The 21,284-nt window shown below is 41.8% G+C and overlaps 1 protein-coding gene across 1 annotated transcript in view; it reads left to right on the forward strand.

The window, feature by feature from the left end:
* Window positions 1-21,284, forward strand: part of Cap-G (Chromosome associated protein G) — a 104,421-nt gene that overhangs the window by 27,753 nt on the left and 55,384 nt on the right. Inside the window, exons 10-12 of the mRNA XM_071665321.1 lie at window positions 1,663-1,905; window positions 10,579-10,782; window positions 16,110-16,242. Of these exons, the coding sequence (XP_071521422.1) occupies window positions 1,663-1,905; window positions 10,579-10,782; window positions 16,110-16,242 (580 nt within the window). The remainder of the gene's footprint in view (window positions 1-1,662; window positions 1,906-10,578; window positions 10,783-16,109; window positions 16,243-21,284) is intronic.

The following is a 21,284-nucleotide window of genomic DNA, read 5'->3' on the forward strand; positions in this document are numbered from 1 at the left end:
AGGTAAGTCTGCATCAAGGGTGTGTGATATCACTATGCCTATTTAATTTGTTTATGGATGGGATGATGAATTAAATGTGGGGTTGTTGAGAGAGGGGTCAATCGACAGTAAACTGGGGGTTGGGGTCCAGAGAGATTAATCAATTACTGTTTGCAGGTGACATGGCTCTAATGGCAGACAAGTGAGAAACTGTTGAAGCTGATGTCTGAGTTTGAGGGGTGTGTGACAGCTGTAAATAACATTAAGTTTATGAGGTTCAGCAGAGAGGAGAGACAATGTTTTGGGTGTAAGTTTGAATGTAAAGAATTTGAAGGAATTGGAGTGTTTTATATATATCCATGAGAGTGGATGTGGCCATGGATGCATCTATAGGAGCTGAAATTAATCATAGGGTGGGTTGAGGGCAATATTCCTGGATGCATTGAGAATTATAGGGAGACAAAGATGGGTTTGTTTGATAATTATTTGTCCCCGTGTTGCTATATGAATGTAAGTCATGGGACCAAAATATCAAAGATTGGAAGAGGGTGGATGTTTTGGAATTTAAGTACCTGATGACAGTATGTGGCATGAGAAGGGTTGACCATGTAGGGAATGACAGTTTAAGAGAATTATGATGGTAAGCTCAACATAATTGAGATAGCTATGTCGGGTATGCTGCAGTGCTTTGTACAGATGGTTAGGATGAGTAAAGAGATACTGATTAATAAGATATATGTTTCAGAAGTGTAGCATGCAAGGGGGTGGATAGACTGAGGAAGAAAAAGAAGAATGAATTGGAAGAGGCTTTGGGTTATTGGGGCCTGAACATGCAGAAGGGTAAGAAATGTTCATGGGATAGAGGAAAATAGAGTGATGTGGTATATAAGAGGGCTACCTCCTGTCAGCAAGTAGAACCAGAGTATACAATGTGGTTGGAGGAAACCAAAGAAAGGGCTGTAGGACTTGGCTTTGGATAGGTGGCTCTTGCTTGCGTGCTTTATATATGATGGCTTGAGGGTGGATGTGAGCATCTGAGGCTGTTCTTCTGTTCCAAGCACTACTTTGCTTTGCTGGGAATGGCAAATTAGTAAATGGAGTGTGAAAGAAAGGAAAAAAATGATACATTTACATATGCATACATTTAGATATATACACATACATGTATATGAGGAGAATACTTCCCCTTGTATTCCTTGAGTGTCATAGAAGGTGACTAAAATGGGTGGGACTGGGGATCTGAAAATCTTCCTGTTTTACTTTCCAAAAGAAGGAATGGAGAAGATGAATTAGTACATTGTGGAAAAAATATTACTTGTTTACTTAAACATTTATCTATGTTCTGTTGTGATTTATATAGATATGTTGTATGGGCACAGAACTTTTTTAACTCTCAGGGTTTTCATACACGTTTAGCATACGATTAAATTATACTTTCTTGGGGTTTTCATACATATTAAGTATATGAAGTACTGCATATAGTTTAAGTGTTGGCTCTGTTCAGAATTATTGGTTGATGTGTCATTACATAAGTGAAGTAGTTGTTATATAAATGTACTTAATTTGAGAAATGTAGATACTGGAAAAGAATGACTGCTGCCACTTTCTTATGCACAAAGGTGGAAGGTGGGAATTGGAAAGAATAATTTTTTATGCTATTTTTTTTCTTTCACTACTTTGCAGGTTCAGGAAGAACGTAAAGATCGTGCCACACTTGCCAAGTGTTTGAGTATTGTTTGTCATATGGTAGAATGCCCTGATGTAACAGTCATGACTCCTACTCTCCATTCTCTTCATGAAAATCTGATATTGCTGTGCCTGCGGTCAGAAGATCCATCTGTCAGAAACCAGGGTGTTTGGGCATTGGGACTTTTCTGTCATCTTTCTAAGGACCTTGCACATCAGCATATTATTCTGTTCATGCAAGTAAGTTGTTGCTCAATAGACTACAACTTAGTCACTTGTAACTTATATATTGTTGTGTGGTAATTGTTGTTATTTTGCTGTCTTGAATATTCACTCTGCTTGAACCTGAATGTTCACTTGCATACATATTATAAGTTTTTTTCATGTAATATGATTATTCTATTTCTAGCAGTTATATATATTTATTTATTTATTCATTATACTTAATCACTGTTTCCCATGTCAGTGAGGTAACGCAAGGAAACAGACGAAAAATAGTCCAACCACTCATTATTTATTTATTATATTATACTTTGTCGCTGTCTCCCACGTTAGCAAGGTAGCACAAGGAAACAGATGAAAAAATAGCCCAACCCATTCACATACACATCCACACACGCACATACACATACCTATACATTTCAATGTATACATATATATATATATATATATACATACACAGACATGTACATATATACACATGTACATAATTCATACTTGCTGCCTTTATTAATTCCTGTCGCCACCCTGCCACAAATGAAATGACACCCCCCTCCTTCTGCACACATGCGAGGTAGTGCTAGGAAAAGACAACAAAAGCCACATTCTTTCACACTCAATCTCTAACTGTCTTGTATAATGCACCGAAACCACAGCTCCCTTTCCACACCACCCCACAGAACTTTCCATGGTTTACCCCAGATGCTTCACCTGCCCTGGTTCAATCCACTGACAGCACGTCGACCCCGGTATACCACATCGTTCCAATTCACTCTATTCACTCCTTGCATGCCTTTCACCCTCCTGCATGTTCAGGCCCCGATCACTCAAAATCTTTTTCACTCCATCTTTCCACCTCCAATTTGGTCTCCCACTTCTCCTCGTTCCCTCCACCTCTGACACATATATCCTCTTGGTCAATCTTTCCTCACTCATTCTCTCCATGTGACCGAACCATTTCAAAACACCCTCTTCTGCTCTCTCAACCACACTCTTTTTATCACCACACATCTCTCTTACCCCAGATACAAACCACCTCACACCACATATTATCCTCAAACATCTCATTTCCAGCACATCCACCCTCCTGTGCACAACTCTATCCATAGCCCACGCCTCGCAACCATACAACATTGTTGGAACCACTATTCCTTCAAACATACCCATTTTTGCTTTCTGAAATAATGTTCTCGACTTCTAAACATTCTTCAAGGCTCCCAGAATTTTCGCCCCCTCCCCCACCCTATGATTCACTTCCGCTTCCATGGTTCCATCCGCTGCCAGATCCACTCCCAGATATCTAAAACACTTTACTTCCTCCAGTTTTTCTCCATTCAAACTTACCTCCAAATTGACTTGATCCTCAACCCTACTATACCTAATAACCTTGTTCTTATTCACATTCACTCTTAACTTTCTTCTTTCACACACTTTACCAAACTCAGTCACCAGCTTCTGCAGTTTCTCACCTGAATCAGCCACCAGCGCTGTATCATCAGCGAAAAACAACTGACTCACTTCCCAAGCTCTCTCATCCACAACAGACTGCATACTTGCCCCTCTTTCCAAAACTCTTGCATTCACCTCCCTAACAACCCCATCCACAAACAAATTAAACAACCATAGAGACATCACACGCCCCTGCTGCAAACCTACATTCACTGAGAACCAATCACTTTCCTCTCTTCCTACATGTACACGTGCCTTACATCCTCGATCAAAACTTTTCACTGCTTCTAACAACTTGCCTCCCACACCATATATTCTTAATACCTTCCACAGAGCATCTCTATCAACTCTATCATATGCCTTCTCCAGATCCATAAATGCTACATACAAATCTATTTGCTTTTCTAAGTATTTCTCACATACATTCTTCAAAGCAAACACCTGATCCACGCATCCTCTACCACTTCTGAAACCACACTGCTCTTCCCCAATCTGATGCTCTGTACATGCCTTCACCCTCTTAATCAATACCCTCCCATATAATTTCCCAGGAATACTCTACAAACTTATACCTCTGTAATTTGAGCACTCACTCTTATCCCCTTTGCCTTCGTACAATGGCATTATGCAAGCATTCCGCCAATCCTCAGGCACCTCACCATGAATCATACACACATTAAATAACCTTACCAACCAGCCAACAACACAGTCACCCCCTTTTTTAATAAATTCAACTGCAATACCATCCAAACCCGCTGCCATGCTGGCTTTCATCTTCCGCAAAGCTTTTACTACCTCTTCTCTGTTTACCAAATCATTTTCCCTAATCCTCTCACTTTGCACACCATCTCGACCAAAACACCCTATATCTGCCACTCTTTCATCAAACACATTCAACAAACCTTCAAAATACTCACTCCATCTCCTTCTCACATCACCACTACCTGTTATCACCTCCCCATTAGCACCCATCACTGAAGTTCCCATTTGCTCCCTTGTCTTACGCACTTTATTTACCTCCCTCCAAAACATCTTTTTATTCTCCCTAAAATTTAATGATACTCTCTCACCCCAACTCTCACTTGCTTTCTCTTGACCTCCTGCCTCTTTCTTTTATACATCTCCCACTCATTTGCATTTTTTCCCTGCAAAAATCGTCCAAATGCCTCTCTCTTCTCTTTCACTAATAATCTTACTTCTTCATCCCACCACTCACTATCCTTTCTAATCTGCCCACCTCCCACGCTTCTCATGCCGCAAGCATCTTTTGCGCAAGCCATCACTGCTTCCCTAATACATCCCATTCCTCCCCCACTCCCCTTACCTCCTTTGTTCTCACCTTTTTCCATTCTGTACTCAGTCTCTCCTGGTACTTCCTCACACAAGTCTTCTTCCCAAGCTCACGTACTCTCACCACTCTTTTCACCCCAACATTCTCTCGTCTTTTCTGAAAACCTCTACAAATCTTCACCTTCGCCTCCACAAGATAATGATCAGACATCCCTCCAGTTGCACCTCTCAGCAAATTAACATCCAAAAGTCTCTCTTTCGCACGCCTATCAATTAACACATAATCCAATAACTCTCTCTGGCCAACTCTCCTACTTACATACGTATACTTATGTATATCTCTCTTTTTAAACCAGGTATTCCCAATCACCAGTCCTTTTTCAGCACATAAATCTACAAGCCCTTCACCATTTCCATTTACAACACTGAACACCCCATGTACACCAATTATTCCCTCAACTGCCACATTACTCACCTTTGCATTCAAATCACCCATCACTATAACCTGGTCTCGTGCATCAAAACTACTAACACACTCTCTCAGCTGCTCCCAAAACACTTGCTTCTCATGATCTTTCTTCTCATGCCCAGGTGCATATGCACCAATAATCACCCATCTCTCTCCATCCACTTTCAGTTTTACCCATATCAATCTAGAGTTTACTTTCTTACACTATCACATACCTCCACCACTCCTGTTTCCGGAGTAGTGCTACACCTTCCCTTGCTCTAGTCCTCTCACTAACCCCTGACTTTACTCCCAAGACATTCCCAAACCACTCTTCTCCTTTACCCTTGAGCTTCGTTTCACTCAGAGCCAAAACATCCAGGTTCCTTTCCTCAAACATACTACCTATCTCTCCTTTTTTCTCATCTTGGTTACATTCACATACTTTTAGACACCCCAATCTGAGCCTTCGAGGAGGAAGAGCACTCCCCGCGTGACTCCTTCTGTTTCCCCCCTTTTTTTTTTTTTTTTTTTATACTTTGTCGCTGTCTCCCGCGTTTGCGAGGTAGCGCAAGGAAACAGACGAAAGAAATGGCCCAACCCCCCCCATACACATGTACATACACACGTCCACACACGCAAATATACATACCTACACAGCTTTCCATGGTTTACCCCGGACGCTTCACATGCCTTGGTTCAATCCACTGACAGCACGTCAACCCCTGTATACCACATCACTCCAATTCGCTCTATTTCTTGCCCTCCTTGCACCCTCCTGCATGTTCAGGCCCCGATCACACAAAATCCTTTTCACTCCATCTTTCCACCTCCAATTTGGTCTCCCTCTTCTCCTCGTTCCCTCCACCTCCGACACATATATCCTCTTGGTCAATCTTTCCTCACTCATTCTCTCCATGTGCCCAAACCATTTCAAAACACCCTCTTCTGCTCTCTCAACCACGCTCTTTTTATTTCCACACATCTCTCTTACCCTTACGTTACTTACTCGATCAAACCACCTCACACCACACATTGTCCTCAAGCATCTCATTTCCAGCACATCCATCCTCCTGCGCACAACTCTATCCATAGCCCACGCCTCGCAACCACACAACATTGTTGGAACCACTATTCCTTCAAACATACCCAATTTTGCTTTCCGGGATAATGTTCTTGACTTCCACACATTTTTCAAGGCTCCCAAAATTTTCGCCCTTTTAGAAAGTTAAAATACAAGGAGGGGAGGGTATTTTCCAAAATCATAGTACTTCCACATTTGTAGAATGTTTCTTAAACATTTATAATGAAGATAATCTTCCATTACCAAAAGCATTTATACTATAAACTCCAGTTGTTGAGTTTTCATTCAAAGATGTATAATGTATATATTGAAGAATGTATGTGAGAAATACTTAGAAAAACAAATGGATTTGTATGTAGCATTTATGGATCTGGAGAAGGCATATGATAGAGTTGATAGAGATGCTCTGTGGAAGGTTTTAAGAATATATGGTATGGGAGGCAAGTTGTTAGAAGTGGTGAAAAGTTTTTATCGAGGATGTAAGGCATGTGTACGTGTAGGAAGAGAGGAAAGTGATTGGTTCTCAGTGAATGTAGGTTTGCACCAGGGGTGTGTGATGTCTCCATGGTTGTTTAATTTGTTTATGGATGGGGTTGTTAGGGAGGTGAATGCAAGAGTTTTGGAAAGAGGGGCAAGTATGCAGTCTGTTGTGGATGAGAGAGCTTGGGAAGTGAGTCAGTTGTTGTTCGCTGATTATACAGGGCTGGTTGCTGATTCATGTAAGAAACTGCAGAAGCTGGTGACTGAGTTTGGTAAAGTGTGTGAAAGAAGAAAGTTAAGAGTAAATGTGAGTAAGAGCAAGGTTATTAGGTACAGTAGGGTTGAGGGTCAAGTCAATTGGGAGGTAAGTTTGAATGGAGAAAAACTGGAGGAAGTGAAGTGTTTTAGATATGTGGGAGTGGATCTGGCTGCGGATGGAACCATGGAAGCGGAAGTGAATCATAGGGTGGGGGAGGAGGCGAAAATTCTGGGAGCATTGAAGACTGTTTGGAAGTCGAGAACGTTATCACGGAAAGCAAAAATGGGTATGTTTGAAGGAATAGTGGTTCCAACAATGTTGTATGGTTGCGAGGCGTGGGCTATGGATAGAGTTGTGCGCAGGAGGGTGGATGTGCTGGAAATGAGATGTTTGAGGACAGTGTGTGGTGTGAGGTGGTTTGATCGAGTAAGTAACGTAAGGGTAAGAGAGATGTATGGAAATTAAAAGAGCGTGGTTGAGAGAGCAGAAGAGGGTGTTTTGAAATGGTTTGGGCACATGGAGAGAATGAGTGAGGAAAGATTGACCAAGAGGATATATGTGTCGGAGGTGGAGGGAATGAGAAGTGGGAGACCAAATTGGAGGTGGAAAGATGGAGTGAAAAAGATTTTGTGTGATTGGGGCCTGAACATGCAGGAGGGTGAAAGGAGGGCAAGGAATAGAGTAAATTGGATCGATGTGGTATACCGGGGTTTACGTGCTGTCAGTGGATTGAATCAGGGCATGTGAAGCGTCTGGGGTAAACCATGGAAAGCTGTGTAGGTATGTATATTTGCGTGTGCGGACGTATGTATATACATGTGTATGGGGGTGGGTTGGGCCATTTCTTCTGTCTGTTTCCTTGTGCTACCTCGCAAACGCTGGAGACAGAGACAAAGCAAAAAAAAAAAGAAATATATATATATATATATATATATATTATTATTATTATTTTTATTATACTTTGTCGCTGTCTCCCGCGTTTGCGAGGTAGCACAAGGAAACAGATGAAAGAAATGGCCCAACCCCCCCATACACATGTATATACATACGTCTACACACGCAAATATACATACCTACACAGCTTTCCATGGTTTACCCCAGACGCTTCACATGCCTTGATTCAATCCACTGACAGCACGTCAACCCCGGTATACCACATCGCTCCAATTCACTCTATTCCTTGCCCTCCTTTCACCCTCCTGCATGTTCAGGCCCCGATCACACAAAATCTTTTTCACTCCATCTTTCCACCTCCAATTTGGTCTCCCTCTTCTCCTCGTTCCCTCCACCTCCGACACATATATCCTCTTGGTCAATCTTTCCTCACTCATTCTCTCCATGTGCCCAAACCACTTCAAAACACTCTCTTCTGCTCTCTCAACCACACTCTTTTTATTTCCACACATCTCTCTTACCCTTATGTTACTCACTCGATCAAACCACCTCACACCACACATTGTCCTCAAACATCTCATTCCCAGCACATCCATCCTCCTGCGCACAACTCTATCCATAGCCCACGCCTCGCAACCATACAACATTGTTGGAACCACTATTCCTTCAAACATACCCATTTTTGCTTTCCGAGATAATGTTCTCGACTTCCACACATTCTTCAAGGCCCCCAGAATTTTCGCCCCCTCCCCCACCCTATGATCCACTTCCGCTTCCATGGTTCCATCCGCTGCCAGATCCACTCCCAGATATCTAAAACACTTCACTTCCTCCAGTTTTTCTCCATTCAAACTCACCTCCCAATTGACTTGACCCTCAACCCTACTGTACCTAATAACCTTGCTCTTATTCACATTTACTCTTAACTTTCTTCTTCCACACACTTTACCAAACTCAGTCACCAGCTTCTGCAGTTTCTCACCTGAATCAGCCACCAGCGCTGTATCATCAGCAAACAACAACTGACTCACTTCCCAAGTTCTCTCATCCCCAACAGACTTCATACTTGCCCCTCTTTCCAAAACTCTTGCATTTACCTCCCTAACAACCCCATCCATAAACAAATTAAACAACCATGGAGACATCACACACCCCTGCCGCAAACCTACAATCACTGAGAACCAATCACTTTCCTCTCTTCCTACACGTACACATGCCTTACATCCTCGATAAAAACTTTTCACTGCTTCTAACAACTTTCCTCCCACACCATATATTCTTAATACCTTCCACAGAGCATCTCTATCAACTCTATCATATGCCTTCTCCAGATCCATAAATGCTACATACAAATCCATTTGCTTTTCTAAGTATTTCTCACATACATTCTTCAAAGCAAACACCTGATCCACACATCCTCTACCACTTCTGAAACCACACTGCTCTTCCCCAATCTGATGCTCTGTACATGCCTTCACCCTCTCAATCAATACCTTCCCATATAATTTACCAGGAATACTCAACAAACTTATACCTCTGTAATTTGAGCACTCACTCTTATCCCCTTTGCCTTTGTACAATGGCACTATGCACGCATTCCGCCAATCCTCAGGCACCTCACCATGAGTCATACATACATTAAATAACCTTACCAACCAGTCAACAATACAGTTACCCCCTTTTTTAATAAATTCCACTGCAATACCATCCAAACCTGCTGCCTTGCCGGCTTTCATCTTCCGCAAAGCTTTCACTACCCCTTCTCTGTTTACCAAATCATTTTCCCTAACCCTCTCACTTTGCACACCACCTCGACCAAAACACCCTATATCTGCCACTCTATCCTCAGACACATTCAACAAACCTTCAAAATACTCACTCCATCTCCTTCTCACATCACCACTACTTGTTATCACCTCCCCATTTGCGCCCTTCACTGAAGTTCCAATTTGCTCCCTTGTCTTACGCACTTTATTTACCTCCTTCCAGAACATCTTTTTATGCTCCCTAAAATTTAATGATACTCTCTCACCCCAACTCTCATTTGCCCTTTTTTTCACCTCTTGCACCTTTCTCTTATATATATATATATTCCCTAGGGATGGGGAGAAAGAATACTTCCCACGTATTCCTTGCGTGTCGTAGAAGGCGACTAAAAGGGAAGGGAGCGGGGGCTGGAAATCCTCCCCTCTTTTTTTTTTTTTTTTTTTTTTTTTTTTTTTTTAAGAAGGAACAGAGAAGAGGGCCAGGTGAGGATATTCCCTGAAAGGCCCAGTCCTCTGTTCTTAACACTACCTTGCTATCGCGGGAAATAGCGAATAGTATAAAAAAAAAAAGTATATATATATATACATGTGTGTGTGGGATGGTTGGGCCATTCCTCTTCTGTTTCATTGCGCTACCTCACTAATGCAGGAGATGGCAGTTAAGTATAATAAGAAATATGATAGTAATAAGAATAGATATTATCTTTTTTATTATACATAATCGCTGTTTCCCACGTTAGCGAGGTAGCGCTAGGAAACATGAAGAATGGCCATTGTTTGTAAATCAGGGGGTAATAGGCATAAGAACAGATGGAAAAGCCTCGGTGGAATGAGTATCCATATGAAAGGCTGTTACTCCAAGGAAATTGTACATAGATTTAAGGAAAGTGTTATTTGGAACAAATTCCTCTTAGACCACCCTATGGTATAGAGATAAACAGGTTACTGTTCACTGAATGTATCTTTGAATTCAGTATTGATGACATCCTTTTTGTATTTTCAAATATCCTTTATATATTTTCAGATTTCCCGAATTGATGTAGAGCAGATTCAGCTCACTGCTTTACGGTGTGTCATTGATTTGCTCCACCTCTATGGATTGGAGGAGTTTATTGATGCTGCTGAAGACATAACAGATGTGAGAGTAAGTAAAGAACCATCCAAGGAAAAAGCTAAAGAAGAAGATTATGATGGAGAGGGAGGTGCTATTATATCAGCTCTTTGTGAGGTATGTAAAGCATTAAGTTCATTACATTGGTCATGAAATGAAAGTGATGATTAGGCTGAATATTTTTATACCTAATTGCTTCTACTGCTTGAGTAAGGTAGCATCAGGACCAGATAAACTAATCTCATTAGCACAGATCCACACTCTAGCTGTCACACATAATGTACTGGAAGCATTTCTTTATGAAGACTGAGGTCCAAGAGTCTGGTCCTGGGCCACTGTGCATGGGCGTGCTATCAGTGGACCCCTGGAAATCCTGTGTTGAGTTGGTGATATCTGCTCTTTGTAGCATAGGTGAATTACTGTTTAGATAGAGGGGGATAAGTCTGTCAAGGATACCAGGAAAAGTGCATGCAAGTTTTGACTGATAGAGTGATGAAAGTAACTGAATGTAGAATGAGTAGCTAGGGAATTTTAGGAAAGGTAGGGGATATGTGGATCATATTTTTGCCATGAAAGTAACTGGAAAAATATCATTCAAAAGGTATAAAGCTGTATGCAGCTGTCATGGATCTAGAGAAAGCATATGACAGAGTCAAGTGGAATGCTTTATGGGATGTGTTAATGATATATGGGGTAGGAGTGATCATCTGATGGTTGGTGTGAAATGCTTCATAGGGTAGCAAATGCATGTGTTACAGTGGATTGAGAGTAGTAAATTTCAGTGTACATGTGGGTGTAAGGCAGGGCTATGTGATGTCACCATGGTTTTTTAACAAATATATGAAGCAATAAGAGAGATGAAAGCAAAACAAGGGAAAGGGAGTTCAGAGTTGGATAGTGGTAGTAAGGGATAGTGGCTGTTTGTCGATGATACTGTGTTTAGTGAGAGTGAAGAGGAGCTGCAGAAGGTGTGGGGGAGAAGAAGAGAATGTATATGTATGATTTAGCTACCTTGCTGACATGGGAAATGGGAAATATGTATAAAAAATGTACATGTGTATGTGTATATGTTTGTATATATATATAGCATTTATGGATCTGGAGAAGGCATATGATAGAGTTGATAGAGATGCTCTGTGGAAGGTATTAAGAATATATGGTGTGGGAGGCAAGTTGTTAGAAGCAGTGAAAAGTTTTTATCGAGGATGTAAGGCATGTGTACATGTAGGAAGAGAGGAAAGTGATTGGTTCTCAGTGAATGTAGGTTTGCGGCAGGGGTGTGTGATGTCTCCATGGTTGTTTAATTTGTTTATGGATGGGGTTGTTAGGGAGGTGAATGCAAGAGTTTTGGAAAGAGGGGCAAGTATGAAGTCTGTTGGGGATGAGAGAGCTTGGGAAGTGAGTCAGTTGTTGTTCGCTGATGATACAGCGCTGGTGGCTGATTCATGTGAGAAACTGCAGAAGCTGGTGACTGAGTTTGGTAAAATGTGTGAAAGAAGAAAGTTAAGAGTAAATGTGAATAAGAGCAAGGTTATTAGGTACAGTAGGGTTGAGGGTCAAGTTAATTGGGAGGTGAGTTTGAATGGAGAAAAACTGGAGGAAGTAAAGTGTTTTAGATATCTGGGAGTGGATCTGGCAGCGGATGGAACCATGGAAGCAGAAGTGGATCATAGGATGGGGGAGGGGGCAAAAATTCTGGGAGCCTTGAAGAATGTGTGGAAGTCGAGAACATTATCTCGGAAAGCAAAAATGGGTATGTTTGAAGGAATAGTGGTTCCAACAATGTTGTATGGTTGCGAGGCGTGGGCTATGGATAGAGTGGTGCGCAGGAGGGTGGATGTGCTGGAAATGAGATGTTTAAGGACAATGTGTGGTGTGAGGTGGTTTGATCGAGTAAGTAATGTAAGGGTAAGAGGGATGTGTGGAAATAAAAAGAGCGTGGTTGAGAGAGCAGAAGAGGGTGTTTTGAAATGGTTTGGGCACATGGAGAGAATGAGTGAGGAAAGATTGACGGAGAGGATATATGTGTCGGAGGTGGAGGGAACGAGAAGTGGGAGACCAAATTGGAGGTGGAAAGATGGAGTGAAAAAGATTTTGTGTGATCGGGGCCTGAACATGCAGGAGGGTGAAAGGAGGGCAAGGAATAGAGTAAATTGGATCGATGTGGTATACCGGGGTTGACGTGCTGTCAGTGGATTGAATCAGGGCATGTGAAGCGTTTGGGGTAAACCATGGAAAGTTGTGTGGGGCCTGGATGTGGAAAGGGAGCTGTGATTTCGGGCATTATTGCATGACAGCTAAAGACTGAGTGTGAACGAATGGGGCCTTTGTTGTCTTTTCCTAGTGCTACCTTGCACACATGAGGGGGGAGGGGGATGGTATTCCATGTGTGGTGAGGTGGCGATGGGAATGAATAAAGGCAAACATGGTGAACTGTGTGCATGGGTATATATGTATGTCTGTGTGTGTATATATATGTGTACATTGAGATGTATAGGTATGTATATTTGCGTGTGTGGACGTGTATGTATATACATTGTGTATGGGGGTGGGTTGGGCCATTTCTTTTGTCTGTTTCCTTGCGCTACCTCGCAAATGCGGGAGACAGCGACAAAGCAAAATAAATAAATAATTTTTTTTTTTTTTTGCCGCTGTCTCCCGCATTTGCGAGGTAGCGCAAGGAAACAGACGAAAGAAATGGCCCAACCCACCCCCATACACATGTATATACATACGTCCACACACGCAAATGTACATACCTACACAGCTTTCCGTGGTTTACCCCAGACACTTCACATGCCCTGATTCAATCCACTGACAGCACGTCAACCCCGGTATACCACATCGATCCAATTCACTCTACTCCTTGCCCTCCTTTCACCCTCCTGCATGTTCAGGCCCCGATCACACAAAATCTTTTTCACTCCATCTTTCCACCTCCAGTTTGGTCTCCCACTTCTCCTCGTTCCCTCCACCTCCGACACATATTTCCTCTTGGTCAATCTTTCCTCACTCATTCTCTCCATGTGTCCAAACCATTTCAAAACACCCTCTTCTGCTCTCTCAACCACGCTCTTTTTATTTCCACACATCTCTCTTACCCTTACGTTACTTACTCGATCAAACCACCTCACACCACACATTGTCCTCAAACATCTCATTTCCAGCACATCCATCCTCTTGCGCACAACTCTATCCATAGCTCACGCCTCGCAACCATACAACATTGTTGGAACCACTATTCCTTCAAACATACCCATTTTTGCTCTCCGAGATAATGTTCTCGACTTCCACACATTCTTCAAGGCTCCCAGGATTTTTGCCCCCTCCCCCACCCTATGATATATGATATATAAATGTGCATTTATGTGTACAAGAGTAGATGTGGCCTTTGCCAGTTTCTTGGTGTTAACACAGAAACGGCTATCAAGAAAAAATAAGGACCCATCTTAGGTAAGTTTGGCGATATGGAAGGAGAGAGAAGGGAGAGAGCTGTACAGGGTAGAAGAGTCATTGGGTCTCTTGATAGAATAATGAAGGGTAAAGTTTTAAGTATGGAAATGAAGAAAGGATTAAGGGACAGTATTATCCTCCTGACCCTAAACAGTGCAGCAGAAACATGGACATGGAATGACTCACAGTGCTCAAGAATCCAGGCTGTGCAAACAAAGTGTTTGAGAGGAGCATTTGGAGTGAAGCAAATGGAATGAAAAAAGAAATAAGGGGTTGTATGAGAGATGTGGCATGGTAGGGGATGCAGAGGGGGCATTGTGAATTGGTAGAGTGAATGAAACATAATACTTTGAGGTGGTTTAGCCATGTGGATCTATCAATCTTGCTATATCTCTGATGTCTGTTCCTCTCAGGTTTTCCCTTAATGGGATGGCCACTACAATAGAGTCTCCATGATTAGTGAACTCCATTGCCGCTTCTTAGCCGTCAGTGCCTCATCCTTAAATGGCCACTACAGGGATAAATGGAGATATGGATGGATAGATAGATAGCGTACGTCAATATTGATTAAGATGCAGAACTGTTCATTGTTATGAAAATGTTGTGAAATGGTTAAATGATTTTTTGGGAAGTACTGATTCATTAAGTGTTTATTTACTTAATGAATTTAGTTAAATTAAGCATCCTTTGTACATATAATTTTTCAAATAACTGAAGGGGAAAAATTGAATGGTGGTGTTCTTTGGGTTTTATATTAGTATGAGGATTGAATGGTGCTGATGTTTGGGTACTTATCAGTACTGGGAAAAATTAGATGGTGCCATTGTTTAAGGTATTTCAGTTAAACAAGTGACAAATAGATGGGAATTCTTTGTGCAACATTGTGTGTACACATTTAGCATAGTTTTGTATCAGTGTTTTATCAGTTTTAGTACCAAATGATGTGTATGATGATGTGTTGGTGTCACTTGTATTGGCATTGATCAGTGTCGTATCAGTGTTATGTACCACTGTTGAATCATTGTGGAAATTGAGCTTACATTATACCTGACAGCTAAAGTGAATGTCTGTATTACAGTCCAGCATTTAAAACAGAATTGATGATGATAATTTGATGAGTAAATAACTGAGTTTATGAATGTTTCTGATCATGTACATTAGTTGGTAGTAGCTGGTAGGCAGCCAAGGACTTAGGAGGTACATCAGCAGTGCTACCCGCCTGGGTATCGGGAGGGTTAGTGATGGCTGCAAAGTGAGCCAGTACATCAGTGGTTGTTGAGTTGCACTCCTTTGACCCATGTAGCTGTCTTTTCTTTCTGCCTCCCCACATGTGGACTACTGGCATTCTGTCCACAAACAAACAATCTCTCCTTGTCATACATAACACTTGGCAACACTTACCTCAGCTCATTCTTCATAACTAGATTTTCCTTTGGTGAAAACTATGTGCTAGCCTGGCCTTTTGGCAAAATAACAGGAGCAGTAGATAGAAGTAGTTAATAGGAACATTTAGACAGGAGCATTAGACTGAAACATTAGATAGAAGTAGTAGGTAGGAACATTAGACAGGAACATTAGGTAGAAGTAGTCAGTAGGAGCATTAGGTTGGAACCTTTGTAAACACTGAGCTAGAGTTCCCCTCTGCCAGTGGCCTGTTAAGGGTGAGGCACTAAAGGCTAAGGAGCAGCTCTGGAGTTTTTGATTATGGAGACTCTATTGCTGTGGTCACCCCCTTGAGGGAGATCCAGTTGGGAACTGACATCAGAGATATAGACAGATAGATAATGTTCATTATTTATTTTGTCTGTACAAGTCTGAACAACCTCCAAACCAGAAAATTCCAAAATCTGGCATGATTTATGCTGCAGGCATTCTGGCTCGGGATGCAAGTATTCCATATTTATGGTTGTTTACCATTATTGATATTGTTATTTACAATTTTTTAAGTTTTCTGTACCATGATGTGATGCAAAGCTCACTTTTTCTCACAGATGATGGATGTGGACAGTGTTGATGTACGAACCCTTGCAGCAGAGGGGCTTTGCAAGCTTTTGCTTGCTTGTCGTATTACCTCTTCCAAACTGTTATCTCATCTCATTATCATGTGGTATAATCCAATAACAGGTAGGAATATTGATTGGATTGTTTTTTAGAATTCTTGAAATTTCATTCCATGAGATTACACACCCTTTCAAAAAGCTAATGTTACATACATAAAGACCACACAAAAGAAGGTACTGTGAACAATAGCTGGTTAGTTTAGCAGCTAGAAAGATTCATCTCTTTCAAAGAAAAAGAAAATGCTTTCAAAACAATCCCACCACAGTTTGCTCAGGACGAAGTTCTTTGCAACAGAACCTGACTCCTCCCACTCAAACTACCTCATAACCAACCACTGACATATGCAGTTATAAGTTCATGCCTGTTTCAAGTTCTGGCAACACATATTGACAGATCTTCCTTTCCCTGACGAACTCAAGATTTGACAAAATATATTCACACTGTACAAACAGTGATCATAACAAAAATCACTTCATTATTACACCAGATTCTTCATGTCCATCATGCAACTTCCACACTGAAGACACTGAACACCTACTCTTCAGTTGTCATGTGATTACCCAACAAAGAGAAGCTCACATGACTACACATTTTGACCTGTGGTCCTATGTGATAGACATGGTCAGCTTCCTGAGTGCTGAAGGGGCTGCATAGATCTTGAGGCATGAAGGAAAGGTTTGTTTTATTATTTTTATTATTTTTTCTTATTATTATTATTTTATTATTATTATTATTATTATTAATATTATTATTATTATTATTATTATTATTTTTTTTTTCATACTATTCGCCATTTCCCGCGATAGCGAGGTAGCGTTAAGAACAGAGGACTGGGCCTTTGAGGGAATATCCTCACCTGGCCCTCTTCTCTGTTCCTTCTTTTGGAAAATTAAAAAAAAAAAAAAAACGAGAGGGGAGGATTTCCAGCTCCCCGCTCCCTTCCCTTTTAGTCGCCTTCTACGACACGCAGGGAATACGTGGGAAGTATTCTTTCTCCCCTATCCCCAGGGAATTATTATATATTTTATTTTATTTATATTATATATATTTTATTATTATATATTTTCTAAAAGAAAGAGACAGGAGGTCAAGAGAGAGGTGCAAGAGGTGAAAAAGAGGGCAAATGAGAGTTGGGGTGAGAGAGTATCATTAAATTTTAGGGAGAATAAAAAGATGTTCTGGAAGGAGGTAAATAAAGTGCGTAAGACAAGGGAGCAAATGGGAACTTCAGTGAAGGGCGCAAATGGGGAGGTGATAACAAGTAGTGGTGATGTGAGAAGGAGATGGAGTGAGTATTTTGAAGGTTTGTTGAATGTGTTTGATGATAGAGTGGCAGATATAGGGTGTTTTGGTCGAGGTGGTGTGCAAAGTGAGAGGGTTAGGGAAAATGATTTGGTAAACAGAGAAGAGGTAGTAAAAGCTTTGCGGAAGATGAAAGCCGGCAAGGCAGCAGGTTTGGATGGTATTGCAGTGGAATTTATCAAAAAAGGAGGTGACTGTATTATTGACTGGTTGGTAAGGTTATTTTATGTATGTATGACTCATGGTGAGGTGCCTGAGGATTGGCGGAATGCGTGCATAGTGCCATTGTACAAAGGCAAGGGGGATAAGAGTGAGTGCTCAAATTACAGAGGTATAAGTTTGTAGAGTATTCCTGGTAAATTATATGGGAGGGTATTGATTGAGAGGGTGAAGGCATGTACAGAGCATCAGATTGGGGAAGAGCAGTGTGGTTTCAGAAGTGGTAGAGGATGTGTGGATCAGGTGTTTGCTTTGAAGAATGTATGTGAGAAATACTTAGAAAAGCAAATGGATTTGTATGTAGCATTTATGGATCTGGAGAAGGCATATGATAGAGTTGATAGAGATGCTCTGTGGAAGGTATTAAGAATATATGGTGTGGGAGGCAAGTTGTTAGAAGCAGTGAAAAGTTTTTATCGAGGATGTAAGGCATGTGTATGTGTAGGAAGAGAGGAAAGTGATTGGTTCTCAGTGAATGTAGGTTTGCGGTACGGGTGTGTGATGTCTCCATGGTTGTTTGATTTGCTTATGGATGGAGTTGTTAGGGAGGTGAATGCAAGAGTTTTGGAAAGAGGGGCAAGTATGAAGTCTGTTGGGGATGAGAGAGCTTGGGAAGTGAGTCAGTTGTTGTTCGCTGATGATACAGCGCTGGTGGCTGATTCATGTGAGAAACTGCAGAAGCTGGTGACTGAGTTTGGTAAAATGTGTGAAAGAAGAAAGTTAAGAGTAAATGTGAATAAGAGCAAGGTTATTAGGTACAGTAGGGTTGAGGGTCAAGTCAATTGGGAGGTAAGTTTGAATGGAGAAAAACTGGAGGAAGTAAAGGGTTTTAGATATGTGGGAGTGGATCTGGCAGCGGATGGAACCATGGAAGTGGAAGTGGATCATAGGGTGGGGGAGGGGGCAAAAATCCTGGGAGCCTTGAAGAATGTGTGGAAGTCGAGAACATTATCTCGGAAAGCAAAAATGGGTATGTTTGAAGGAATAGTGGTTCCAACAATGTTGTATGGTTGCGAGGCATGGGCTATGGATAGAGTTGTGCGCAGGAGGATGGATGTGCTGGAAATGAGATGTTTGAGGACAATGTGTGGTGTGAAGTGGTTTCATCGAGTAAGTAACGTAAGGGTAAGAGAGATGTGTGGAAATAAAAAGAGTGTGGTTGAGAGAGCAGAAGAGGGTGTTTTGAAATGGTTTGGGCACATGGAGAGAATGAGTGAGGAAAGATTGACGGAGAGGATATATGTGTCGGAGGTGGAGGGAACGAGGAGAAGAGGGAGACCAAATTGGAGGTGGAAAGATGGAGTGAAAAAGATTTTGTGTGATCGGAGCCTGAACATGCAGGAGGGTGAAAGGAGGGCAAGGAATAGAGTGAATTGGATCGATGTGGTATACCGGGGTTGACGTGCTGTCAGTGGATTGAATCAGGGCATGTGAAGCGTCTGGGGTAAACCATGCAAAGCGTGTGGGGCCTGGATGTGGAAAGGGAGCTGTGGTTTCAGTGCATTATTACATGGCAGCTAGAGACTGAGTGTGAACGAATGGGGCCTTTGGTGTTTTTCCTAGCGCTACCTCGCACACATGGGGGGGAGGGGGTTGTTATTCCATGTGCGGCGAGGTGGCGATGGGAACAAATAAAGGCAGACAGTATGAATTATGTACATGTGTATATATATATATGTGTGTGTGTATATATATGTGTACATTGAGATGTATAGGTATGTATATTGTGCATGTGTGGACATGTATGTATATACATGTGTATGTGGGCGGGTTGGGCCATTCTTTCGTCTGTTTCCTTGCACTACCTCGCTAACGCGGGAGACAGCGACAAAGCAAAATAAATAAATAAATAAAATATTTCTTTTCTTTTTTTTTTTTTGCTTTGTCGCTGTCTCCCGCGTTTGCGAGGTAGCGCAAGGGAACAGACAAAAGAAATGGCCCAACCCACCCCCATACACATGTATATACATACATCCACACACGCAAATATACATACCTACACAGCTTTCCATGGTTTACCCCAGACGCTTCACATGCCCTGATTCAATCCACTGACAGCACGTCAACCCCGGTATACCACATCGATCCAATTCACTCTATTCCTTGCCCGCCTTTCACCCTCCTGCATGTTCAGGCCCCGATCACTCAAAATCTTTTTCACTCCATCTTTCCACCTCCAATTTGGTCTCCCACTTCTCCTCGTTCCCTCCACCTCTGACACATATAACCTCTTGGTCAATCTTTCCCCACGCATTCTCTCCATGTGACCAAACCATTTCAAAACACCCTCTTCTGCTCTCTCAACCACACTTTTTATTTCCACACATCTCTCTCACCCTTACATTACTTACTCGATCAAACCACCTCACACCACACATTGTCCTCAAACATCTCATTTCCAGCACATCCACCCTCCTGCGCACAACTCTATCCATAGCCCATGCCTTGCAACCATACAACATTGTTGGAACCACTATTTCTTCAAACATACCCATTTTTGCTTTCCGAGATAATGTTCTCGACTTCCAAACATTCTTCAAGGCTCCCAGAATTTTCGCCCCCTCCCCCACCCTATGCTTCACTTCCGCTTCCATGGTTCCATCTGCTGCCAGATCCACTCCCAGATATCTAAAACACTTCACTTCCTCCAGCTTTTCTCCATTCAAACTTACCTCCCACTTGACTTGACCCTCAACCCTACTGTACCTAATAACCTTGCTCTTATTCACATTTACTCTTAACTTTCTTCTTTCACACACTTTACCAAACTCAGTCACCAGCTTCTGCAGTTTCTCACATGAATCAGCCACCAGCGCTGTATCATCAGCGAACAACAACTGACTCACTTCCCAAGCTCTCTCATCCACAACAGACTGCATACTTGCCCCTCTTTCCAAAACTCTTGCATTCACCTCCCTAACAACCCCATCCATAAACAAATTAAACAACCATGGAGACATCACACACCCCTGCCGCAAACCTACATTCACTGAGAACCAATCACTTTCCTCTCTTCCTACACGTACACATGCCTTACATCCTCGATCAAAACTTTTCACTGCTTCTAACAACTTGCCTCCCGCACCATATATTCTTAATACCTTCCCCAGAGCATCTCTATCAACTCTATCATATGCCTTCTCCAGATCCATAAATGCTACATACAAATCCATTTGTTTTTCTAAGTATTTCTCGCATATATTCTTCAAAGCAAACACCTGATCCACACATCCTCTACCACTTCTGAAACCACACTGCTCTTCCCCAATCTGATGCTCTGTACATGCCTTCACCCTCTCAATCAATACCCTCCCATATAATTTACCAGGAATATTCAACAATCTTATACCTCTGTAATTTGAGCACTCACTCTTATCCCCTTTGCCTTTGTACAATGGCACTATGCAAGCATTCCGCCAATCCTCAGGCACCTCACCATGAATCATACATACATTAAATAACCTTACCAAGCAGTCAACAATACATTCAAACTTACCTCCCAATTAACTTGTCCCTCAACCCTACTGAACCTAATAACCTTGCTCTTATTCACATTTATTCTCAACTTTCTTCTTTCATACACT

This window comes from Panulirus ornatus, chromosome 10, assembly GCF_036320965.1.
Source record: "Panulirus ornatus isolate Po-2019 chromosome 10, ASM3632096v1, whole genome shotgun sequence".
NCBI classification, from domain to species: domain Eukaryota; kingdom Metazoa; phylum Arthropoda; class Malacostraca; order Decapoda; family Palinuridae; genus Panulirus; species Panulirus ornatus.